Here is a 27,701-nt window from a genome sequence, read left to right on the forward strand (position 1 = left end):
CACAGCCTAGATGAGAGCCTGGAATGTCATATCATATGCTCAATAAAATTTGTTGAATGACTTTATTTATGTATTAACTTTATTATGTTATTTATATTAAATATATATTTAACATTTATTGTTATTTAATCTGACTTTATTTCACTGTCCTTTTCATTTTTATCATTTATCCACTTACTGTGTAATCACTTACTAAGCCTCTACTTTGTGTTACATGTACAATTAGCATGAGAGGTGGGGAGAGACAAAGATGTATAAAGACTTCCAAAAGGAAATCCCCACCTCCTGAGGGATACAATTCAAAGTCCTTAGCAAACAAAAATGGGACACCCTAAATTTAAGGGGGAAATTTAAAAGCCCTCAAGAAGTTAGGTTTGTTTCTAGAAGTGTGAGAGAGCTCCTCTGCTTCTTTCCAGCCCCTTGCAGGAGCCCAATTCCCCAACTGCCCGATTGTGCAGCACAGCGCCCGCTCCTATCCAGCTTAGCTCAAAGTTCCTCCCTTAGTAATGGACAGTTAGGGAAATCCCACTGAGGCCCGCCCCATGCCCCTCCTTGCTAGATTGAATGGCGCAACCCGGTGGGAGGGGCCGCTGGCTCAGCCAATAGAAGGAAGCGCTAGCAAGAGCCTGTGTAAACAAACCCAGAGATGCGGCGCCTTGGGCTCCTCCCCCACGTGGGGGCTGGACGCATCCTTGGCTCAACGCCTATCCAGGACTAGCGTAATATCCTTTCAGCCAATCAGAGCTGGTGTCTCCCGAAAGGAGGTGCTCCACCCTGAGAGAAAGAACGAAGGGAGCGAAAAGACAGATGTTAATGCCAATCGGAAGCTGGAACTTCTGAGTGAGTGGGTGGGAACCGCTTCACATTTAGACCAATAAGCAACACACATGCCCTTCTAGGTGACTGAGAGGCATCATCTTCGGTCCAATAGGAGAATGGGGCGGTGCCCAGCAACCAATGGCTTGGGTTCGGGGGCGGAGTAAGGAGCCAGTGTGCTGTAAGAGGTAACCTGGCGAGTGGCAGCGGCGGTTCTCCCGTGCTGTGGCTCACGCTTTGGTACTGGAGGCCGAGACTGTTCTGGCGACGGCGACCTCTGCGGCGACGGCTGAGGCTCTCGGAGGAGTGGCGGAGTACGATCTGGAGGAAGGGCTTCTGGTCAGCCCAGGTGGGCTCGGGAACCCGGGCTGCCGGGGAGGGGACCCACGGGAAGCGCCGCTCTCCTGGCTCTGGGGGCGCCCTGCGCCTCTCTTTCCGCAGCCGTCGGGGCTGTGAGGGGCGACGCGCGCCCGTCCGAGCTCCTGTGGTGAGGGTAAGCCGGCGGGTCCCACGTCGTGGCCATCGGCGAGCAGGGGCATCCGTTGGGGTTACCCTCTGCCTCTCGCGGGCTTTCGGGGGTCTTAGTCCTTTTCTCCCCGCACAGGCGCGCTATTCCAACCCCACCCCTCAACTTCCCTGAGCCCCCTCAGCCTCCTTCGGACTGAAACCTTGGCTTGACACTACCCCAGCGCAACCCCGCGAGGCAAATTGACGGGTGTTGCATCCCCCGGTCCCCTCCCCAGGCGGGTAGGGGGAGGAGTTGCGCTTTTTCACCCCTCCCCCATTCGCGGGCCGGGGTGCGTTATCTGCGTTTCTTCTACTCCCTCCACCTCCCACTTTACTCCAGCTTTCGTTCTTGATACCTAATTTGAGTTAGGAGCCCCGGCCACTTCTCTGCTGCCTTCCGTTCTGCTAGTGAGTCCCTTAGCCCTCCCCCCCGCTAAATTTCATCCACATCTCTCTTGGAAACTAACATTTTCCACTTGCTCCTTCCAAGCAGCTGGAAGGTGAATGCAAGAGACGCAGAATACACAGTACAGGGAGCTTTGCAAGACTAGGAACTTTAATCGGTTTTGTTAATGGTAAATTATTCTTGGCTTCCTTAAAATGGCATTTGATCATAATATCCTCTCTGAAATCTTTTTCCCAGTACAGTTGTTTTGGTGATAGTTTCTGGAAATGCAGGTGAGAAGGCTTTACTGGCCACAAGAAATTTAAAATATATTATTATTTTAAGTAGGCAGTTTTCATTATACTTTTTTTCTTCATTATACTTTAAATAGCTTACCTGGAGCGGCACAGAGTTTGTAGTGTAAGGGCCTGTCCACCCTAGTTTATCATAAAATATACGACATACTTTAGCCGTGTAGCACAATGTGATTTGATCATACCAAGACTATGGATAATATGGCATTGAATCTGTTTAAAAACAATATTCTCTTTTCCCTATTCACACAGGATTTGTACTCACATTTATAGTATGTCAGTTTGTGTTTTAATGATGTTGGTTCTAGATAACAGTGCAAACTATGTTGTGCCTAAATAAAATTATGCCAAGAAATTTATGGGGAAAAGTCACTTTGGGGTTTTGAAAATATTAATTCATATATTGGACTGTAAGAGTTTTGTTTTGAGGAAATAGAAGTATTGGATTAAGTGTGATGGGTCCCTTAGGCTATGTGTATATGAGAAAGTGTGCAAGAGAAAATACACATGGACAAAACCTTGTAGGTTCTAAAAGTACTTAGTTTCGTGACTTCATATAAATTGGAATTGTTTTTCTTAGTTCACAGAGTTGAAATGTAAGCACTGAGTTTAATATGTACACTTTATTTTGGACAGAATTTTGCAAGTTTTTGTGAAAAATTTTCATTGTTTATTTTATTTGTAATATATATATATATTTCCTTGTATTTTACTATGGTAAGACTGTACCTTGTATATAGAGAAATAAGTCTAGTAGAGTGAATTAAGAGGAATCTTTACTCTGAAGAGGCAGTATTGCATTGTCTAGTAGACCATATGTTTGAACCCTGTTAATAAATCACATGAAAAAGAGGAAGATCTTAAAGCTATTCTAACAAATGCCCAGGTATTGAGAACAGTAAAATATTAATTACAGAATTATTAACAGTCATCAAAGAAAAGTCCTGGAAAAACTACAGATCTATGCGTTGGTATAGGCTGTGGTTGAAAACCAAAGTTATTTTTTTTAACAGTCTTTTCAGGTGTATTTGTGCTTAGTAATTACTCATTTGCAGATTTAAAAGATTATAACTATGATTTCTTCCTAGAGAGCTTGTCTTTAAGGAATCCACAGTTTACTGGGAGAAAAACCTATAAACCAAGAATTAAATGCAGAGGGAGAGGTTCTGCAGTACAGAGTAGTATGCAGGGCACAGAGAAGCACTGTGACTCCATGTTCTGGCCTCATCTCCTGCTCTAGACTTTCTGAAGTGACATTTCCTAAACCTACCTGTTTATTTTACACACTTGGGTCTCTCTCCGTAGGTGCTGTTCTCTCTCCTTGAAAGCCTTTTTCACACCTTATATGCCTAGTGAGGTTCTATTTCAAAATCTCTTGAAGCCTGACACTGGCCTGCACTCCATCCAAATAATTATTTTCTATATCTTTCTGTTATTTCATTATAAATAATTATCTTTGATTCTCATTATTTACAGTAATTTTGGTCGATAAAGTCACCTAGAGCACTAAATTAACAAATACTGAACCACTGCTCCTAGGGAAAATACGTCCATATAAACATCTTATATAGATTATAATCTTACGTAAATACAGTTTATCCTGGTAAATTCTATTTTCTTTATTTTCAAAAAAGAGAAAATGAGGTTCAGAAGTGTTAAGTGACTTCCCTGAGGCCAGTCTCTAACAAGTACCAGAGTTAGGCTTCAAACCCTGTCTGATTGGCCTCTGAGCCGGAGCTTCTTGCTCTACATTGCACTGCCCCCTCCATCTGTGTCCTCTAGTCATCCCTGTATGAGACTGGAGACACAAATGCAGAGCACTGCCATGTTCTACCTTAGCTGGGAATGTTTTGGAGGGGTGACTCAGTTTTCGCACTTTGTGCATGTCTGTGAATGGCTGAAAAAGCACGGTGAGTGTTGGTTTTGTGGTTACAAAGACGTTTTAGCAAGTAGGAGAATTCACAAAGGCAGGATCCATGAAAATGTAAATGACCTCTGGAGTCTATTTCGTGATAACCCTTCTTGGAGTCCACTGTAGAATGTTCCTTTCGCTTCTTTGAAAATTTGTTCACTTATTCAACAAATACTTATTAAGCACTTATTGTAAGTTAGGCTTTGTTTTAGACTCTGGTGAACAAACAGATTAAGATCTTGCCCTTACTGATATATTTTTGAGTAAGAGAAACAGGCAGCTCACAGCTCAGGGGAGAGGTCCAGGTTGGAAAGAAATTAACTTGACCAAAGTAACACCTGGTATGCCTCCTCCCACTTCACATCTCCTAGCATATTGACTTCCAGAACATTTCTGTTTTATTCTGTGCATAAACTTACTTCTAAGCTTCTCTCCATTAACCTGTGTCAACTTTTAAGTGTCATCAATTGATTTTGAGGCCATTTACCTAGCAGGATTTTCTAGAAGAATCAGGCTGATTTGATTTTTGATTTTTGGCTTTGCCACTTACCAACTGAGGGATTATGGTCAAGTTGTAGAACTCTTAAGCCTGTTCTCTAATTTAAAAAGTGGTGTTATGATGTGTTAGGCCCTTGTCAATTGAAAGGAAGAGGCACACACATATTATCTTTGCTGATGAGGGTTTAATGTAAATTTAAATGGGAAATCATCTCAGCAGCCATATTGTCCCTTGGCCCTACTGCTTTCAAAACCTTAAATAACAATAGCTGAGCAGTATTTAGAATAGGATTTGGGCTCTGGAAACCTGCTTTCTTTTACTTTGTTCACCCAACATTTGTATTTCCCAAGAGAGAACAACCTGATTGGATTGGTTTGTCACCTAAAATAGAGAACCCCTATTGGGCAGAATTTTGAGCCAAGACATGTCCTAGGTGATCGCTTTCAAGTTCAGCTTGTAGATTATCTTTAGTTAGTGCTCTGAGTGCCAGTTCAGTTGCTTGTGTCCCAAGAAGTAGGGTTGGTTTCATGCATTATCTGTTGTACAGATCTTAGCATAAAATAAAAGAACCACTTGGGGACAGTTTCTTCAGAAGACAATTGAGGGTATAGCAGTCCTTAGAGCTTTAGTGTCTAATAAAGAGCATAACAAAGTAAACATATGTCAAATACTCCCTAAGTCTTTCTTTTGGTATTACATTTAATATTATTATAGTGTGGTTATTTGTTTATATGGCTGTCTTCCTTACTAGACTGTGAGCTCCATGAATGTGGGGTCCACATCTTCATTTCTCTTTCTTTTTTTTTTTTAAAGATTGTATTTATTTGTTTATTTGAGAAAGAGAGAGAGCAAGGGCACAAACAAGGGGAGGAGCGGTGGGAGAGGGACAAGCAGACTCCATGCTGAGGGCAGAGCTCGACATGGGGCTTGATCCCAGGACCCTGAGATCATGACCTGAGCTGAAATCAAGAGTTAGACGCTTAGCTGACTGAGCCACCTAGGCGCCCCTCCACATCTTCATCTTTCTGTCCTTGGTGCTTATGTAGTAATCTGCATAAATGTCTGACTTGAGAAATTCCTAACTCTTTCTGAAAGGATGGGAAGATATGAAGGCTTCCCAAAGAAGCTATTGTTTAACCTGATTCCTAAAGGATGAGTAAGAATGTTTTCCAGGTGCATAAAACTTTGAGACAGCATTCCAAGCAGGGACCAGCAGGTGCAAATGCACAGAGATATAAACAAACAAAAATCACCTAAGGAAAAAATTGTGAATGGGCTTGGCTAGAGCACATGTCACAGAGTTAACTCTGACCACTGCTGCTCAGTAATACATGCAGGTTTTAGGGAGAGAACATAATATTCTCAAGCTATTGGCAAGGTTTCACTAACAGTTTAGAAATACGAGAATTGAATTCTGGGGAACTGTTATACCTGAGGAAGTGACTCTGTTTACTTCTTCATCATGAAGCTCATATGTGCCCTACGGTGTTCAAGGTGCTGAAAATATAATCAAACTTATTCTCAAGGAGCTCACCATCTAGCAAGGAGACAGATGGATGAACTGGTTTATCATGTGTTAAGTGAGATAATAGAGATATAAATAAATGCTGTGTAAACCAGGAGAAAGGAGCAGTTAGTAATATAGAGAGCACTGGGGAAGATTTCTCAAATGAGATATCTGAGCAAGGCTTTGGTGGGTAAAGAGGAAGGAGTTCGCTAGATTGAACATAGGAACTTTTTAAAGAATTAATACTTTCGTGTTAGGAAACATTTAAGAACTATCCATTTTTGCCATATCTGTTGGGGGTGTTCAATTAATAACTACTTTTATTCAAGCAGTTAGTCTAAACACAAGATGTAAATAGTTATGCCACAGTAGAAGAATTTTATGTCAAAATAAACTGGGTTAAGCAAAGGTTTCTGTGATGCAGGAATTCTCTAGAGCCTTTATTATATTAATGTCCGCTGTGAATTGTGGATCTCCAAAAAGGGTGCATTGTATTTAACCATGGTCTTTCCTTTCCACCCCTCTGAAATGTATCTAATCATATTTTGGAACAGAATTATATGAGACACAGTTTTTTTTTTTTAAAGATTTTATTTATTTATTTGAGAGAGAGATAGAGAGCACGAGAGGGAAGAGGGTCAGAGGGAGAAGCAGACTCCCTGCCGAGCAGGGAGCCCGATGCGGGACTCGATCCCAGGACTCCAGGATCATGACCTGAGCCGAAGGCAGTCGCTTAACCAACTGAGCCACCCAGGCGCCCTATGAGACACAGTTTGAGGAATGATGAATCAAATATACTTTGGGGCGCCTGGGTGGCTCAGTCACTTAGGCATCTGACTTTTGATTTTGGCTCAGGTCATGATCTCAGGGTTGTGAGACTGAGCCCTGCACTGGGATGTGTGCTGGGCGTGGAGCCTGCTTAAGAGTCTTTCTCTCCCTATCCCTCTTGTCCCTCCCCCACTCCCTCTATAAAAATAAATGTAAAATAAAAAAATACAATCTTTTTTTTTTGAAGATTTTATTTATTTATTTGACAGAGAGACACAGCGAGAGAGGGAACACAAGCAGGGGGAGTGGGAGAGGGAGAAGCAGGCTTCCCGCGGAGCAGGGAGCCCGATGCGGGGCTCGATCCCAGGACCCTGGGACCATGACCTGAGCCGAAGCCAGACGCTTAACGACTGAGCCACCCAGGTGTCCCCAAAATAAAATCTTTTTAAAATATCCTTTAACAAACCAATATTTATCAGTGGTCTCCGTGTGTATTATAAAATAACCTGTATAATTTTTTTTAAACATTTTATTTATTTATTTGACAGAGAGAGAAAACACAAGCAGGGGGAGTGGGAGAGGGAGAAGCAGACTCCTGCTGAGCCGGGAGCTCAACATGGGGCCTCCATCCCAGGACTCTGGGATCATGACCTGGGCCGAAGGCAGATGCTTAACTGACTGAGCCGCCCCAGCGCCCCTAACCTGTAGGATTTTATAGGAAAGAAGGAGAGACATTGGGGAGAAAGAATACATCCTTACTTATTATCACTTGGTCAGTATGTCCCAAACTTAAAAAAATATATATTTTATAATCACCCCCTTGAAAGTATGGCTTACTCATATTTTGAAATTCCATGAGGTGTGTGGAGACTAGAGCAGGAGTCAAAACCAAAGGTTGTCTTGAAGGTGAGAATCTTCCAACTTAAGGGGATGTTACTTTCATTATGCATTGATTTTGGGCCATATTAGACATATATTTTGCCAGTTGGGTAATTTATTTAGAAGCATCCAGACCCTCTCCTAACTCTAGAGTTTTGATTATTGTATGCTAGCATTCTCCTTTCAATAAAATCTGATTATATGAGCTTTAGGGACTGAGGCCTTATACTGTATAATTTTAATTCATCTGTCAAATTCTGATTATGTGAGTAACTCTTGAAATATTATTAAAATTAAGGAAACAACAGTTATGTTTTTGAAAGTGCACTGAATTTGCAGTCAGAAGATCTAGGTTTGAAATTTGTCTCTGCCAACCTTTCTATTTGAATGACCTTGAGCTCAACTGCCTAACCATCTGTTGCCTCCTTTTCCGTTTTGATAGAATGAAAATACATAGGGTTAGTATAAGAATTAAATGATGTACATAAACATACTTTAGGAACTCTGAAGTACTCACTATACAAATATAAGACAGACCAAAGGAATGTATCCGGCTTAATTTGAATTAACATTTTATTTATCATTTTCAAAAAATTTTATATTACAGAAATAGTACATTACTTTTGTAAAATTAGAAAGCATTGATGGGCAAAAAGGTGGGGGTGGGTAGCTGCAAAACACTCCATAGATCCACCATACTAAGGCAGTGGTTCACATTTTGATGGGTATATTATATGCTTTTTATTCACATTCATCATTTTTTATAGAAATGCATTCATTTGCATGTTTTAGTCATTTTATTTTTATGAGATGAATCCCCTAAGAGTACAATTGTTGATTCATGGAATCGTTCCATCTTTTGCTACATAATGCTGTATATAATGAGAACTAGAAAAGGGGCTAACTTCTCAGCCTGATGAACAGGTGACCTTGTAATCAATCATCTAATATCTTGAACCATTCCAGAAGCTTCATCAAAGGCACATTCAGAAGCAAATTTGATGTATGCATGTGGTTATGCTTGGCATTGTTTGTAATAGCATGATAGGGATCACCCCATTGTTTGTCAGCAGGGAACTGATTAAACTGTGGTACATGCAAACCATGGAATATTGGATAGTTGTAGAAGAGAATGAAGAAGACTGTGGACTGACCAGATGGAAAAGAGCTCTAAGATATATTGTGATTTTTTTTTAAAAAGGGGCACAGCATGCAACCATGTATTTGGTATGCTACTTTTTGTGCTGAGAGAGAAAGTAGGGTAGAATAAGAATGTACATTTATTTATATTTGCTTATAATTGCAAAAAGAAATTCTGAAATGATAATATAAGAAACCAATGGAAGAAATAGGAGTGGAGATAGGATTTCGCCATATGCCTTTATATATATTTAAAACATTTTTTTGAATCATGTGTTTGTGTTTGTTACCTTTTCAAGAAATGTGTGAATGAATGAACGAAATGGGGTTATGAGAAAGAAGAAAGGGTCCGAGGGGCTGCCCATCTTTTTGATGTCAGATGAATACATAGCAACAGTAGCAAAGATTGGAAGAGTGGCCCCAGTAGCAAGGGATTGGCAGGGTTTCTTTTTTTCTTCCTTTACTCAATTTTATGTATTTAAAAAATACTTTGAACACAATAAAACAACTGAAAACAATGTTTGCAGATGGTTGCCCCATGGCTTCAGTACCTGCTTTCTTTTTCATTTTCACTTGTATATTTTTTAATGCATACATATTCTTTTCAATTGTAATCACACTTTTCATATTTTTTAACTTACCTAATTATGTTTTTTCTGTGTTGCTACTAGAGGACCTTTAAAAATAATGAAGATAAGGGCGCCTGGGTGGGTCAGTCGGTTAAGCATCTGCCTTCAGTTTAGGTCATGATTCCAGAGTCCCAGGGCTCCCTGCTCAGTGGGGAGTCTGCTTCTCCCTCTCACTCTGCCTCTCCCCCTGCTCCTTTCTCTGCCTCTCGCTTGCAAATAAATAAATAAATAAATAAATAAATAAATAAATAAATAAAATGAAGATAGGGCAGCTTTGTCCAGTGCACATCCCAGAAGTGGGCTGATCAACCTCAAGAGGCAGGAATTCAACCCCTGTAGTCTATGTGTGACACATATCCATGAGGAAAATAAGAAAGAGATTTAAATATGTATAAATGAAAACATTTCTCCCTAATTATAAAAAGTCACACTCTTCTTTATAATAATTAGAAAACAAAATATAAAGAAAAACGATCTGTAATTTTGCTATCCAAAACATTCTGGTTTTTTGCTTTTTAGACATTTAATGCATAGAAACATTTTTTTAAGGTAGAATCATGATATATATATTTCTGGCAACTACTGAGATGCTCATGTAGGTTTTGTTTCCTTTGCCTGCTAATGTGAAAAAATACATTTTTAATTTCGTAATTTTAGACTATCCTTGCATTTCTGGGCTGAACCCTATTGATCAGTGTCATTGCTTTGTTTTTAAATAAGTTGCTTGACTTTATTTGTTCATATTTTATTTGAAAGTGTATGTCTATAGCATGGAAATTGGTCTGTGGTTTATCTTTTGTGCTATTTTTGTTCTGTTTAATGTATTGAGGTACCTGTAAACTAATCATTAGAAGGGTCTCTTCATTTGTGCTCTGAAACAGTTGCATGGGAACTATCTGCTTTTTGAAAGTTGGTGCTTTCTGGACTGCAGACTGGTCTTGCCCCCTTCTTTAAAATGCAATAATATTAGGGCAAGTGAAGTTTTAACATAGTGATTTTAGTATAAACAAGAGCACAGTATGTAATTGCTTTTGTGTGATGGGGTGTTCTTGGTGTCTTTTTATGACCTAGGTGAGTGCCGAGGTATTACACTCACCATCTGAGGTTTTACCGGACCTTTGTTTCAGTATTGAACAGATGTGACTATTTTATTCTGCAGCCTTGCAGATATACAAAATGGGCCTCCCAAGACTCTGCTTTATCCCCACTGAAAACAAGAAGTAATGCAGTGAAACTTTGCCACGCTAGAACCTTTTAAAGAATGGGATGTTCTGGTTTAATTGTGTTTACTTGGAAGTATAAAAGTGAAAAGAAATCCCTAATTCCCTGTTGAATACAGTTCTGAGATGTAGCAAATAATTCCACTTTTCTTCTCTAATAAGCTTGATATATTCAGACCTAGTTGATGTTTTATTATATAATTCCTGAAGTGTCCAAGGCTTACATTATGAAGATCCTTTTTTGGAACTTTAGATGTAAGAAGATGTAAAGGGCAATGTGTGAAATCAAGCTGCAAGGGAACTGATGCCCATTAAATATACATTTTTGACTAAATCTCAGATTGCAGCTTGTTTTCTTACTTAGCTCACAAAAATAAAACCCACTCGATTGAAGGTAGGAGTTGTGAGGAGATTATGCCTTTTAACTGGATGTCTTTATTTCCTATCAAGATAGAATATACGGCACCCCTGGCTTTGGACCAACAGAAGGAATCACATTTTTTTTTTCACTTGTTGTCTATCAGTGGTTCTCAAACTTAAGCATGCTTCAGAATCACCTGGAGGGCTTATTACAACACAGATGTCTGGGCTCCACCCAGAGTTTCTGATTCAACAGGTCTGGGGTGGGGCCTGAGAATTTGCATTTCTAGCAAGTTCCCATGTGGTACTGATGCTGCTGGGCCTGGGACTAAATTTTGAGAACCACTGCTGTATATTAACTAAATATTCAAATTCTGGCTCTAGAAGAAAGCTGAATTTGGTCTGGGAGTATAAGAAGTAAACTGGTTATGGAGCAAATCATCAAAGATTCACCCCTCTTGTTGCCAGCATTGTGTTGAATTCAGGTAATCAGCAATACACAGGGACATAAAACAATTCTTGTTTCATGATTCGAAGTCCTAGATGAATTTCTAATGAGAGATTGCTGTTTCATTTGCAAAGCTTAGAGGCCAAGGGATTCTGGTCAAATAGGATTTAGTGATTAATCCCATGAGAATAGGCGTTATTTATATGTCCTTTTCATCTCCCCTGTCACTGACCATTTAGCCTTGCTTTAGAAGATTCTGCTAATTTTTTTAGCGGGGACAGAAGTTTGATAGCTTATTGAAAGTTGTGTGTGCTTTTAAAGATATTAGCTATGTGTGTTCTTAAGTGTTTTTTAAAACAATAGCAAGGGAATAAGAAACTTTTTGCCAAAAAAAAAGAAATTATTGGAATTAATTTTTTATCTTTTGGAATGTTGGAGAATGTAGTCTGCTGCATCAAACATCAAGCATGCTGTGGATTTTCAGTTGTTTTTATGATTTGTCATTATATTGTTTGAGGCAATATTAGCGATTTTTGAAATCCCTCCAAAGATGAAAAATGAAAGTCAAAATCATAGACCTGGCATAGCAGCTGGACACAGAAAGCAGCTATGAAGGATTAGATAGATACACACATACACACATATAAATACATATTCGTACACACATACATTTTTATTTTTTTATTTTTTATTTTTTTTTAAGATTTTATTTATTTGAGAGAGAGAGAATGAGAGATAGCACGAGAGGGAAGAGGGTCAGAGGGAGAAGCAGACTCCCTGCTGAGCAGGGAGCCCGATGTGGGACTCGATCCCGGGACTCCAGGATCATGACCTGAGCCGAAGGCAGTTGCTTAACCAACTGAGCCACCCAGGCGCCCCATACATTTTTAAATTATTATTTTTTTCCAGCAAAGACAAATATTACCTGTGCTGAATTTAGGCATCATATAGAATCTTTGAGTTGAAGAGAAAGAAACTCTGGAACCCACACCTTTTCATAGAGGAGTTTTGCTTCAGCAGGCTTTTCTCGCTTGTCTACTACCTAATTTCTGTTGTTCCACCGCTAACAACCTCAGTTTGCAAGTTGATGAGCTGATCCAGCATTGACTGTTGGAGGAATAACTGGTATTATAAAAATTGGGTTGGGCAGGGGCGCCTGGGTGGCTCAGTCAGTTAAGCGTCTGCCTTCGGCTCAGATCATGATCCCAGGCTCCTGGGATCGAGCCCCACATTGGGCTCCCTGCTCAGCAGGGAGTCTGCTTCTCCCTCTGCCCTTCACCCCGCTCTCATGCTCTCTCTCTCTCTCAAATAAATAAAATCTTAAAAAAAAAAATAGGTTGGGCAGACTCCCTACTTGGAAACATTTGTGTTTTGCTCTCCTTACTCCCTCAGAAAAGAATTGAGGAGAGGGAAAAAAAGGTGGAACTAGATCCTACAGACTAGACCAGTGGTTCTGAAGCTTGGCTGCATATCAGAGACAACCCACAAGCTTTCTAAAACATAATATAGATGTGGCCTAGACCTTCTCCTAGGATGGAGCTTCAGGGACTGCATTTTTGACCATTTCCTGAAGCAATTTTATTTTGTAGCCAGCTGGGCTTTATGCCTCTGACCAGAATGGTGCTGGTCTCCAGTGAATTTTCACCAGCCTGTGGTGAAATAAGAAAAATTAGGACCACAGAGTGTTTTCCATAAAGGTAAATTTATTCAATTTAAAGAATTGTCTTTTGCATTGAATTAAGGCCTTCCTGTGTTTTTTGGTGTTGAAAATACCCTTTTATAAAACGACATTGATAGGTTATTTTTATCATCCTTACTTAGTTGTTTTTTTAAATTATCTTGACATTGTGAAGTTATTTTTTTTAAAGATGTTATTTATTTATTTGACACAGAGAGAGAGAAACACAAGTAGGGGGAGTGTGAGAAGGAGAAGCAGGCTTCCCACAGAGCAGGGAGCTGGATGCGGGGTTCGATCCCAGGACCCTGGGATCATGACCTGAGCCGAAGGCAGATGCTTAATGACTGAACCACCCAGGCACTCCATCCTTACTTAGTTTTTAAAAATTGTAACTCTATATTTTCTTCAAAATATTTTTGAAAATTTACTGACCTGTGAGATCCTGAAGATTAAGTACCTCTGATCTCATCATTCTTAGAAATTGTTTTTAAAATACTTTGGAGGGGCACCTGGGTGGCTCAGTCATTAAGCATCTGCTTTTGGCTCATGTCATGATCCCAGAGTCCTGGGATCAAGCCCTGCATCAGGCTCCCTGCTTCTCCCTCTCCCTCTCCCCCTGCTTGTGTTCCCTCTCTTGCTGTCTCTCTCTCTGTCAAAAAATAAATAAAACTCTTAAAAACAAAATAAAATAAAATAAATAAAATAAAATAAAATAAAATAAAATACTTTGGAATACAAGCCCATAGAGGACCTAAAACCTTTGGCTATATGAGTTTAAGAATTCAGAATTTTTCAAATTTTAGAGAGTTGCTTTTTCTGTGTGTTATGTAATGCCCCTATGGTCTGTTGCAGCACCCTTAGTCACACACATTAGTATTTCTGAGCAAAACAGGAGTATTCATACTAAGTGGGATAAATGCAGGCTATATATAGCTTCACATCAATTCAAGTTTTAATGTCATCTGAGTTTTGACATAAAGCATATGGAAAATTTTTAGTTTTTAGAGCTTTTTGGATGTTGGAATTATGCATAAGGGATTATATACATGTTTGGGGGTCTGCTTTCTCATCCTAAAAGGACTTGCAAGCTTCAAATTAAATGGAGCTTTGTATGTTTATGGTAGAGAACACAATTTATTTTTATTTAAATGCACCAGCATGTGATATGACCTTGCTCCTATTTTCCTTCCAGAGACCTAGTCCTTTTGTTGAATAGCATTTTTCTTCAGCCTGGTTCCCCCACTTCCATTAGCAATATTTGAGAAAATTTAGAGTTTTATATCATAAGCATTCTGGAGCTAAAGTGGGAAGTGTAAGAGGGTAAGGTAGTAGCTAAGAGCATGAGCTTTAGGGACAGAAGACCTAAACTTAAGTCCCAATTCTGGCTCTTACTACATTATCCCTTAGGCAAGGTATTTAATAAATTTCTGAATGGTGGAGAATTCGTTTGAAAAACAGGGATAATGTCAGCACCTACCTCATAGAATCCTTGTGAACGTTAAAGAGAGAATGTTAGTGAAGTACTTAGAAGAGCTATTATTTTATTTTTGTCTTTTCCCCTTGTATTGGGTAGATTACTTGTTTCCTTTTTGTAATGTAAGTGTCCTATGGTGCACTCTTTTTCCCTTAGACATCTGGGTAAACTTGCTTCAAGTACTTTCCCATATCACAACTGACTTCTGGCCTGCCTCTATAATTTAGACATCAAATTCTGCCTCTCAATGGTTTCCACACCAAAAAATCCATCAGCTCCTAAGCTTTATATGGCCCTAGTAGTTAGCTGAACATTGAGTCTTAGAGTGGAGACTACATTGCATGGTGTAAAGCCTCCCACGATCTGAAATGTACCACTCCTGACTCATTTTTTCTTGTTGTGTTCCAGCACTGTGTCTTCCTTAGCCCCCTAAGGAAACATTCCCCTCTCTCCTATTGAGCATTTCTCTTACTCTAGTCCTTCAAGTACTCTCCTTCTACCCCAAATTAATTTTCAAGGAGTTTCTCCACCCAAAATGGTACCTTTCCTGAAAAAACTTGTAGTGAAAACAGTTTTCTCAACCTCATTACATATGTATTTAGAGTGGTTAGCTACTTTCTTCCCACTTTGCTGTGGCAGACAATCCTTTTTTTCCAAAAATATATCAGATAAAATGAGCATGTGGTCCCTTTTGGTGATATCTATTGAGAATCCATGGTATGAATTTCCTCCAGTTTAGGTGACTGCACTGTGGCAAGCTTTTATGCCTAGGCTCCAACTCATAAGGAGACTATTATAGCCACCTAGTGTTATTAAATGCTAACATAGTAAACAAGAATATATAAAAAATATTTTCTAGAATAGAAATAAGAATTTTCTCTTCCTCAAGAGTAATTTAACCTGTCAAAACAGATTCCTGAGTTATGTTGTCCCTGGCTGTGGGGAATATCTCTTAATACTCAGTGAAGAATGCTCAACCACAGATCATAGCCTCTAAGGGCATGGGCTTCCTTCCTAGGAAATGAGATTTAGAATACAGCATTCTGAAAATGGCACTTAGTCAACAAATTATTGAGGACCTGGTGGGCACACAGAGGCATACTAAAAGCTGTAAAGACTTGATTCTTGCCCTCAAGAAACTTCTAAGGTTATAAATAGACTGGGCCCAAAACAAATGTATAATAATCACTAAAATATAGGTGTAATCAAGTGTGAAATGGTGGAGGTATGGGAGACCTGTAGGCAGAGATTGTATTCAGGTTTCTACAGTGGCATTTCTGATATTGCTGTGCATTTAAAAGACAAGTTAAAGTGTCATCAGATTAGTCTAAGACATTTAGAGGCCTTTATTTTATGACTGGGAAAAGTCACACCTATTTCATAGGTAATAATTTGCCCATAACGATGTTTTTGATTAGTGTAATCTGCTAAAGACTTCAGTTCAGAATATTTTCCCTGTTAATAGCATATATCCATCTGGAGCTGGATATGGAGAAGTCAGGGTCCCTGTAATGACCACCATTTGATGTTATCCTGGGAGGACAATTGATGGCCTTTACCTGGGGAAGTAGAACTTGAGGGCAGACCTCTGGGGTATAGAGAGCTTACCATTGATGTAGGCAAGTAGGTAGGCAAGTCTGTTGATTCTATCTTAGAAGTGGCTTTAAATATTTTATGGAGTGTATTTTATGTCTGTTTTGTACATTTCCAATAGGATGATGTCACAGGCATCATTGAGGCATTGTTTCTAAAAGTTTGTGGGTTGTTAATAGGTGCTAGATTAAAAATGTAATAAATGAATAATAAAGGCAACTAATTGATTAGGGAAATGCTTGGTAGTTAAATAGGTCTTCTCAGAGAAATGAATTTACTTGACTGTGTTTTGGGGTTTTTTGTTTTTTGCAAAGAGCATTCACTAATTTGGGAGCTCCTGATGTAGGAATTAGGATAATTGGGATTTGGATTATTCCGTATAGAATTTGCCACTTTATTGGAGGAATTGTTCTTAGTGTTTAGTCTTTCTCTACTTGTAATAACCTATGGCAGTTAACAAGCAAAAACACAAATGTTGGCTTAGGCCTAACAAATTATAACGTATGAAAGGTATGATGTGGAAAAGCTTCCAGGTGAGTCTAATGTACTCTAGAGATTGAGAACTACTGAATAAGAATATGCCTTCTGGACACTTGCTAACTGCATTCTTAATCCTATTTGAGTATGCTAATAAGCTTTTGAAAGCATCTTGTCAGCTTCTAATTGCAGGTAAGTTAAGTTTTCTGTGTGCTTAACAAGCACATTGACATTCTATTTGCAAGCCCTTTTCTTGCATCAAAGGGAATATAATTTTTGGAGCATTTGTGTATTGAGGTCAGCATAGGAAAGCTTAGCAAGGTGATTACTTATTTATTTTTTGTTAAAGTTCATGCAGCTTCTCCAAGAACAAATGAAATGGAAATAGAAGGGACTATCATTCTAATCAGAGGTTGACCTGGAACCTGTTTTTTAATCACCACGTGCATATTCTACATGTTCTTCCCACCTCACTCCTCAAACAGCCGAACTACTTGTCCTGCTTCTTTCCACCCGGATCTTCCACCAAATGATGGAGAAAAGTTGATGGGTTTATTTACTTAGTAAAAGAATACTTTTGTCAAACAAGGAAACAGAGAAACAGCCTTCCTCTTGACCTTTCAGAAGCCTTCAACACACCTACCTTACTGGATTTATTAGTTTCCTGTGGTGGTTGTAACAAATTACCACAAACTGGTAGTTTAAACCAACATAAATGTATTCTCTTGCAGTTCTGGAGGACAGAAGTAAAAAATCAGGGTGTCATCCAGACTGCACTCCTTCTGGAGGGTTTAGGAGAGGGAAAATCTGTTCTTTGCCTCTTTAGCTTCTGGTGGCTGTAGGCATTTCTTAACTTGTGGCCACATCACTCCAATCTCCACCTCCATGGTCATATTGCCTCCTTCTCTTCTCTGCTTTTCTTCTTCTTTTTTTTTTTTTTAAGATTTTATTTATTTATTTGACAGAGAGAGACACAGTGAGAGAGGGAACACAAGCAGGGGGAGCGGGAGAGGGAGAAGCAGGCTTCCCGTGGAGCAGGGATCCCGATGCGGGGCTCGATCCCAGGACCCTGGGATCATGACCTGAGCCGAAGGCAGACGCCTAACGACTGAGACACCCAGGCGCCCCTCTGCTTTTCTTCTATAAGGACACCTGTCATTAGATTTAGGGCCTACTGGGATAATCCAGGATGATCTTCTTGTTTCAGTGTTCTTAGTCACATCTGCAAAGACGCTATTTCAAATAAGGTGGCCTCACAGGTTCTAGGGATAAGGATGTGGACATCTTTTGGGGGGCTACCATTCAACTCACTATATGGAGTTCTATCTTCCCTTAATTTCTCTGATGCCATACTCTTCTTCTGGTTTCCTTCTTAACTCTATGGCTTCTTCTCACTTTCCTTTTCTGTATTCTCCTCCTTCTCTACCTGACTTTTGAAAATGTTCACATGTATCAGATCTGGGTCTTGGATCCTCTTCTCATCTCACTTTGCCCTTTCTGTCTCGGTAATATCTTCTAGCCCCATGATTTCTATGACCATTTATATAAACAACCACTCCAAATTGCTTTATTTAGCCAGACCTTTCCTATTCTTGATGCATATAGATAACCTACTTAACATAGTCATTTGAGTGTTTCAATGGCTTCACAAATTTAACATATCCAAAATAGAACACATCACCCCTTTTACCCCCCACTCCTCATCACCACCCAAGAAAAGTTTGCCCTTCCCACAGAATTCCTTAGTTCAGTGAATGACATTACCATCCACCTAGTTGCTTGTGCCAAAGTTATCCTTGATATTTCCCTCACTCTTATCTCCCCACGTCCATCACCAAAAACAACCTAAAATAGTTTCAGAGTCTGCCTATTCTCTTCTTACTGCCATTACCTTAGTCTTAAGCAGCCACCATTTTTCCATCTGGATTAGTGCATTAGCTCCCATTATCCACTGTCAGTCTCTCCAATCCATTTTCCATATGGCAGCCAGAGTAATTTCAAAATATAAATTGAATCATATCACTGTGCTCCTGGACACCCTTTTTGAAGACTTTCATTGCTTTTAGGATAAAATTAAAATCTTTCATGTAGCCTCTAATGTTCTGCATGATCTGGCCCCATCTGTCTCTGCAACTTCATCTCTCTTCCTAGCCTTTCTCCTTTGACCCTCCAACTATATGCATCCCTACCTTCTTATATTTCCTGAGAGTTCCTTCCTGCCTCTGAATCTATGCACATGTGTTTCCCTCATTGGGAAGGAAGAAATTTTCCTTGGTCCAAGGTTCTTCTGGCTGGACTAAGAATTAAATTCACATGATGCAACAGGTGCAATCAAATTTAGTTTCATATGTATGGGAATCCACACAGACATAAATTCCAAAGTTGGGTGACTTGAAGCTTACATGACATCCTGAGTTAAGGAGAGGGGTAGGAGTCTGAGGATGCAAAGGGGAGGAAGACCTTTAGCAGGATAATGAGAGGAGATGTTTTGGAAACAAAGGTTGCCCTGTTGTACAGATAAATTTCTTAGGTAAAGAGGAATTTTTGTTAGTAGCTCTCTTCCTGGTACAGGCTCTTCTTTTCCAATGTAAATTTAGGCAATTGAGGGGGAGGTAAAGAGCTTTTCCTGAATCTGCTGGGTTTCAGCTGCTTTTATCTCAAAATAATCTTTATGCCAAAGTAGCCCATCTTGGGGTTCTTACACTTGGCCCATACACCCTCTTCTCCCTATTGCTAGTTAACTTATATTCTTTAGGTATCAAAGAAAGTGTTGTTTGCTCAGCGAAACTTTTCCTAACCATCCCTCACTCTTAGACTTGATTAGGTCCTTCCCACTGCCCCCATTGTTTTCTAGTTCTACTTTGCCTTTTATAACATGGATCATAATTATCCTTAATTATTTGTTTGTCTCTCTCCTGACAGAATGTAAATACCACCAGGGCAAGGACTGTATACCCTGTCAAAGCACAAGTCAAGCACAGTGTCTAGGGTAAATAGGCACCCGATATTAATGAGTAAATGCATCTAATGACCTAAGTTGCTAAGACGTAACTGAGAATGGACCAAACTGAATCTAGTGCCACATATTTGAACTAAAATAACATTTTAAACTGCTATTCACAATATTTAATTTAAAAATGGTATGAACCAGACTGAAAGAAGTTCACAAAGCTGTAGGAAACAGAATAGTAGAGACTAGTTTTTATAGCAATTTCTCAATAGACTTTTTCCATATAATTCAGCCAAAAGTCCCAAGTATTCTTCAGAGTCAAGCTGTTAGCATGGGCACAGTCCAGGTTTATAGCTTCTGAAAAAACCTCAGGTTCAAAGAATAGCTAGTTTCTGGTATGAGCGCATTGGATCTGAAAGTTGTGGGTGTTCAAAGTGTTGAACTGATGAAGCATTGTAGTAATGTCCTAGGCACATTAAAAGACCTGAAGTTCTTTATGGTTGGGAACTGAGGGCCCTATTTCAAGCCCAATATTTTAGACATGAACTCTTGACCACGATAAAGTGCTAAATCAAATGCCTAGCAGGCCTTAGCACCCCTATTTTGAATCTGTGCTGGCTACATGCTTTCCCATCTTAATCCAAAATGACAACTCTTATTTTCCATTTTCAGGATGTTTGCGTGTGTATAAGAGAAACTGAGGTAGAGGGGGAATAAGTTTCAAATAGTTCTCAGATTTCATAATGCAATATAGAGGCAGGCCAGACATAAACTCTTTTATCTACTGTTGAGGTTTAATTCTTAAAGGACTTCTCAAGCCGTGACCTACTTCAAACTGCACGCTTGTTCTCTAGATAGATAAGAGGAAACATGTGGCAACTGATGGTTTGTATGGTGGAACTAGTTGTCATTGTTTATTGAATACCTGTATTATCTATTGCCATGTGACAACTTACTGCAAAGTTTAGCAGGTTAAAACAGCAAACATTTATTATTTCACAGTTTCTGTGGGTCAAGAATCTGGGAGCAGCTTAGCTGGGTATGCTTCTACCTCACAGTCTCTTATGAAGTTACAGTCAAGTTATCACTTGGGATGGCTGTCTCATCTGAAGCCTTGACTGGGGAAAGATGAACTAAGCTCACTCACATGGTTGTTAGCAGGATTCAATTCCTTGTCACATGGTCCTCTCTACCATAACATAGCTGACAACATGGCAGCCATTCTGATTTGTGATCCTACTTATGTACCCAAGCATTTCCCCCATCTCTGGAAGCTTTGGGGGTATTTTCTTTGTCCCCACTACACTAGGATGACACATAATGTACCTTGATGTGGTGAGGATCAAGTGAAATAATGAACATCAAAGGTCAAAATAGGATAGTTAGGAAAATACTGGGTACTTAGAGGGCAAGCATAGTGGATGGTGAACTAGAAAGGAGCTGGGAACAGGAAGAGAATGTTACATGAAACTCTGGAGGCAGGAAGGTCAGGGAAGTCATGGGCAGTGGTCCTGTCTTACCTGGTGTCTTCCTGGAGTTGGAAGGCATTCCTCAAATGCCTTACCTAGGAGTTACCAGTATCCAGCAAAATCTCCCCATTCCCATTCCACTACTAAAGTCTAGGGGCACATTAAGCACCAGTGCATTGTCACCCAGGAGGCCCACAAACCAGTGTTATTCTTGAGCTAACCTAGCAACTCAAGTTGCTTAACCCTTGAATCTGGTACCTTCTTTGGTCTTACATGTAGCACTATCTGGATGTTTTTGTTTTGTTTTGTTTTAGAATGAAGTTGGACAGATTATGTGCCTGAAAGAGCATAGGTATGAAAGTATTTTATAAATTGTTAAAACATTAGGGACACTTGGGTGGCTCAGTCAGTTAAGCGTCTACCTTTGGCTCAGGTCATACTCCCATGGTCCTGGGATTGAGCCCCACATCAGGCTTCTTGCTCATCAGGGAGCCTGCTTCTCTCTCTACTTGCTGCTCTCCCTGCTTGTGCTCGCTCTCTCTCTCTTATCTTTGACAAATAAATAAATAAAATATTTTAAAAAATAAATTGTTAAACATTATACAAATTAAGTTGTTGGATTGCTTCTATTTAGGGAAACCTAAGCTTTCCAATTGTGTGGAAAACACAGGTAGAATGATATAAACTACAAATCAACACTGTATAGCCTCCTGAGAACCTCTTTCCTAGTATTAACTGTCCCATATCACAGTGTTTTCAACTTCTCCAAAGTGTTTGCTTTAAGTTGGGTAATATCCCCAATTTGGGATTATGGTACATTTCCGTTCCCTTTCTCATGAACGACAGCATCCTGTGGTTTGCTCTCTGCACTCCACCTCACTCTGGAATTAGATGGGTTATTCTATTCTTTGTCTATCTGCCTTCTCTTTTTCCTTACGGTCATGTGCACTTAGGATCTGTTTTTTAGGCAAAGGCAGATATTTTAGAAAACTGAATACTGGTTCTCTCTGGGTGATTTCCATACTGATGGGGAGAAATCACTGTGCTGGTTGTAACCAATTGCCAAATGAGTCTTTGGAAATATAATACTGTTTAACCTGCTACCCAGCAAGGGTCAGGTCCTTAAAGAGTCTCTGTGCTTAGGGATATCCTACTTAGTCATGCAGTTGCCCTGGCAGTTAGAGCAGACTTGCTTCTGCATTGTTATGTTGCAAATGGAGGTGGTAAAATTAAAGAACTGGTTTTCTACCTTCTTTAGGCTTATAGAATTATTATTATATAGCAGTGTTTGGAATAATCATTGATTTCTTTTGTCTCTATTTAAAATGTGTTAAACCAGTATGTTTTATACTAGGTGCCCTACTTAAACCAGCAGTGAATTAAATGGTTTCTGTCATAAATGAAATTCTTTTTGAAATATCAATGAGTTGATTTTTCATCTAATTTTTTACTCATCACAATTCTCCCTTGTCTTTTAAGATTAGATTTTTTAGTGTACCCAGAAGCAGAGAAAGACTTTTTCATGAATGTTGCCACGATGGAAATGAGTGAGGAAAAAAATTGTTAAAGAAAACTTAAAGATGCCTCAAGGAGGATGGGGGAGGAGATGGAGTTGAGGTTGAGATTATAAACCTCCATCTTGATTTCACAAATTGAGAATCTAATTGGAAAGAGAAAAATTATGCATATGAAACAGAATAGTTAGGTAGTATGAACTCCGAGCTCACAAGGTACAGGAAGGTAGAGGAGGGAAGCAGTGAGTAAAGACTGCAATGATTTTTGAAGAATGGTTAAGATTTAAATAAAGAACAGAAAAAAGACACATTCCAGATGACAGCAAACACATCAGTGTGGATTTGGAAGCCAAATGTAAGCAATTAAAAAAATATGTATGTACTTTAAAAAGCCATAGGCAAACACTCACACAAGATGTAGACAAAAATTAAGGCCAGCAAAAACTGCCACCAAAAAATTAAGCAAACAAAACAAATATCGTATTTTTAATTTATAAGTTCTTTAATGAAAAATAAAAATTATGACAAATATAATAAAAGTCCTTATAGCAGATAAAAGACACATACCCTGATAGAAAAATGGTGAAAATACTTGAGCAGAAAAATTACAAAATAAGAACTCAAATGACCGGTAAGTATATCTCAAAATATTCAGTCTCGGTAAAAAAATCACAGAAATGTAAATGTAAACCATAAATGACAATTTTTCTCTTAAGAGATTGGCAGTGGTTTAAAAAATAATAATAGTCAGTGCAGAGGAATAGGCACTGATATCCTACTGGTGGGAATTTAAATTCTCATGGCAGTGTGGCAATAAATCAAGAGCCTTAAAAAAGGCAAACATAGTTTCCAATATAGCAGTTCAGTTTCTGGGGTTATCCTAAGGAAAACATCGAAAAAGATGAACACAAGAAGTTCATCTAACCTTTATAACATGGAAACACTGGAAATACCCCAAAAGACAGTTTGGTGGTATTAACACAGAAATGAGAAAAGGCAAATGATAGAGCATTGTGCTGTTACTCTAAGGATGGATGCTTGGGGGATATGTGTGTGTGTCTATGTGTCTGCATACACATAGGGGAAGTCAGAAAGGTTATGTGCACTACCTTGTTAATAGTTTTTAACTCTGGATAGTTGGTTAACTCTGGTAACCTTAGTTTTCTCCTTTTTGTTTATCAATACAGTGAGCATGTATTATTTTTTGAAATATGTTTTACAGAAAAACAGCTTGAGAATCAGAATACGGCGTAGTCATTCACAGTGTTCATTAAGAATGCATTTTCTCCGGGCGCCTGGGTGGCTCAGTTGTTAAGCATCTGCCTTTGGCTTAGGTCATGATCCCAGAGTCCTGGGATCCAATCCCACGTCGGGCTCCCTGCTCAGTGGGAAGCCTCTTCTCCCTCTCCCACTCCCCCTGCTTGTGTTCCCTCTCTCGTTGTCTCTCTCTGTCAAATAAATAAAATCTTTAAAAAAAAATGCATTTCCTCTACCTATTTAAACATTAAGGAAGCTGTGACCTTGATTAGGTTCTAGAACCTGCAAAAAATGGACTTGAAAAGATCTCCCCCTCCCCACTTGCCTAGAAAGGCTAACTGAGCCTAGACATTTTTTTTCTTTTAACTCTTTAAGAATTCTACATCTGTATAGTTGATAACTGCAGAATATGGTTAGTTTTCTAACAGTTACAGACTAATAGTTTCTGTTCATCTATAGGTAATAACTTTGACTTAGAACCTCAGAAGCTTCTGGAAGAATCTGGATGTTCTAGGTTTTCATTCCCTTGATCCTTTCTTTTGCTTCTGTTTAGGTTCTGTCATAATGAATGGATCCAGTGTAGCAAATACATCACCTAATGTAAAATCCAAGGAAGATCAGGGATTAAATGGGCACGATGAGAAGGAAAACCCATTTGCAGAGTACATGTGGATGGAGAACGAAGAAGATTTCAACAGACAGGTAAAGAAAGAAGTGGAAGGCTAAGATGCATGTAACTGAACAGCTATAATATTTTACCATTCATCTATAACAAAAGAAATGGGTTTATCAGCTTGAGAAGAATTTAAAAATGCATGGAGGCCTGGTCTGGGCTCACCAAGAAGCCTCTTCAGCTGGTAAGACACCAGAGTATGGTACTTCGGAGGAAGATACTGATACTTTTCCACACATTGATTGCAAGGAGATCTCATGCCATGGTGATGTGGTATAGACTTCTGGGGGACAGCAGCTGTGTGCAGACAGGCCAGCCTGACATGCTCCCCACGTGGGGACGCAGGCACTGGTAGAACGTACGTCTGAGATGGAGAAGTGTGTTAGGTGGGGAAAGGCTAGACTGTTTGAACAAAGACTCAGTAATCTATTGTCTTGTATCCCTGTGACATTAATAGCTCAAGGTAGGCATTCTAGGTAGACAGTGATTCTGCGACCACATGCTTCTCCGATGGTGTTGTTCCGGCCTGGCCAGGGCATTGATCAGCTGAGTAGCTGAAGGATAACTGGAAGTCCAGCCACCGTGAAAGGGGGAGAGGTAAAGGCCAAGGAAGGGACCTCCTTTTGACCAGGTGATGCCAAAGTGTTCACATCCCTTCGGGTAGACATTACATGATGAATAGTTACGTGGCCATCGCCAGCATGGGAGACAGGAAATGCGGTTTTAACTGAACAGCCTGGTGCTCTGGGAACAAGGAAACAAGTTAAGTGGGGCAGCCAGCAGTTCCCCCCGCCCCCAGTCAGCTCACTGTGTCACGATTTTGGGACTAGCACATAGATCACGCTTGCAGTCACATCCCTGTGCCCAGGTAACCATTTTTGTGTTCCAATGGATGAGGGTAGATTTACTAAGGAGGAGCACGCTGTCATGCTCTCGGGTAGAGGCAAGGCAGATCTTGAACAGTCATGTTAGATCTTACGGCTTGGAAATATTTTGTGGTGGTTGTTACTTTAAGTACTTTGTAATTATCTAATTTACTTGAGATCAGTGTGGCTAATTGTAATGTTGAAGACTATTTTTACGTCTTGTGCTACTGATGACTTTTGAATTCATGAATAAGTGTATGGGCTAGTTTGGGTGATTATTTTTGCTTGACTTCCCCTCTGATGGTGGTGCTAGTGAGCTAGGAATCAGTTGCCACTAGCCCGCAGGAAAGGGATGGCCAAATGTGAAGCCCAGGGCCTGTTAAAACCACACTTAATCTGCAGACTGGACCGTTCTCTTTATTAAGAGTTAATGATGTCTGCAAAGAGGTGTAAAATATCCTAGATACATAGTGCTTTAGTTTAGGGCCATCTTTAAGAGATACAAAGTTGTTTAAATACTCATATTTTTCCTTGTTTTGAAAGGATACCTACATTGATGACATCATTTTCTGTTGGTTTGCCGAAAAGTGTTCTTTATCTCTTTCTAAGGTTCTGAAAGTATTTTTCTCCTTTAGGGGCCTCATTACCAGAAAAGAGGGCCAGAAGCTGAGAGTTGGTTTTGATTTAATCTCCACTATCCAGGTAGTGGTCTAGTTATATAACTCCTGTACCTTTTTCATACTTGTAAAGTGGGAAATTTAAGAAGAGTTGCTTAACAAGACTGAGAAAAGAGTCTCGAGCTTTAAAATGATTCTCTGTAAGTGCCATCTGGATGGATGGAACATGTCTGTGTCACACAGAGATGTCGGAAGAGATGTGAAGGCCTGGACTTTCTGCTCTTCTGCATACTGTTTCCTTAGTCTTATTGTTGATGGAATTTGGTTGAAAAACTAAAACTTGTATTTTCTCTAGCCAGTCATTCGAAGCATCTTAATTCTTAGTAGACAAGATCGTTCTCAACTGCCGACCAATACCCTCCAAAAGAGAGAGGTAGAACACTGGGAGGGGTGAGTCGTACTGGGACGGTAAGTGTGAGCTCCTCACCTTGGCTTGCTAGGTGGAGGAGGAGCTGCAGGAGCAAGACTTCTTAGACCGCTGCTTCCAGGAGATGCTGGATGAAGAAGACCAGGACTGGTTCATCCCCTCCCGGGACCTGCCGCAGGCCATGGGACAGTTGCAGCAGCAGTTAAATGGACTGTCCATCAGCGATGGTCACGATTCTGAAGATATTTTGGTAAGAGCCGTACGTAATTGCACAGGAGACATAGTGAAAAGACTGTGGGATTTGGAGTGACAGACTTTTTTTCTGGCCCTGCCACCTTGGGCAAGTCTCTGGCCCCTGTCTCTTCACCCATCATCCCATGGGCTTTGATAAGAGGGTGCATTGGAGACACGTTGCACCACACACAGCATTGTGAAAACATTCTTGTGGCAGCATCTCCGGTTTTCATTTCCCCCAGGGGGCTTTGAAAGTAGAACTGGGATTAAGGATAAGAATTTGAACACAGAAGAGGTTTGGTTTCAAATGATCACTTGCTGTTGTTCTTTCCTTTTACTATTCCTCAAATCTATATTTATAGTTTTGAATGATGCAGTTTTGGAAGGAACATACTCCTAAGAGGCCATTTTCCACTTAAAATTAAAAGACTGGATAAACCAATTTCCTGCCTTTCATGTTTACTTACAGTCAGATCTCTGTGAGTGACTTAGTTCTCACAGAACTCACGTTCCAAAGGACTGTGCCCTGCGGTTTTCTCAGGTTTTGGACGTTCACAAGAGGGTAGATAACCAAAGAGACTACAGCGAGGTGGAAAATAAAGGGATGGTGGTCACCAAACTGCTTTGGTGGAATACTCAGATTTTCATCGAGTTAAGGTACTCAGTGAACTGAACAATTATTTTTGCAGTCAAACTTGCAAGTCTCTAATGAAAGCATCATGAAGAGAACAGGAGTCTAAAGCAGGAGGAGAAAATGAGGTTGGTTAAGGCTTAGTATGTCAGGAGCCATTGAGAGCTGCCCAGCAATAGCAGCCAGAGCTTTTTTCCTTCTTGGTGGCTGAGAGGAAGGTACTGGTAATAGTGGAAGCAGGGAGAAAACAACTTTTAAAGTGGGATTTATTATCTCTTGGTTCTTATTTCAGAGCAAAAGTAATCTGAATCCGGATGCCAAGGAATTTATTCCAGGAGTGAAGTATTGAGCTGACAGAAAGCTTTGAGGAGAACTTGTATGTCCCCACACCTGGGGACAGTGCTGCACAAAGAGGCGGAGCTGAAGAAGGGGGTGGGGTGGGTGAGGGGTGCACAGT

At 39.9% G+C, this 27,701-nt stretch overlaps 1 protein-coding gene across 1 annotated transcript; it reads left to right on the forward strand.

Annotated features, from left to right (window-relative positions):
• The first annotated feature begins 979 nt into the window (after window positions 1–979).
• Window positions 980–27,693, forward strand: PAIP2B (poly(A) binding protein interacting protein 2B). Its single transcript, XM_025868445.2, has 4 exons — window positions 980–1,165; window positions 24,350–24,498; window positions 26,453–26,629; window positions 27,537–27,693. Exons 2-4 carry the CDS (start codon window positions 24,361–24,363, stop codon window positions 27,591–27,593), a joined length of 372 nt encoding a protein of 123 aa, XP_025724230.1. The 5' UTR covers window positions 980–1,165; window positions 24,350–24,360; the 3' UTR covers window positions 27,594–27,693.
• The last annotated feature ends 8 nt before the right edge of the window (window positions 27,694–27,701 follow it).

This window comes from Callorhinus ursinus, unplaced genomic scaffold, assembly GCF_003265705.2.
Source record: "Callorhinus ursinus isolate GAN/ISIS: 27379988/994484 unplaced genomic scaffold, GSC_fseal_2.0 scaffold10, whole genome shotgun sequence".
Lineage (NCBI taxonomy): Eukaryota > Metazoa > Chordata > Mammalia > Carnivora > Otariidae > Callorhinus > Callorhinus ursinus.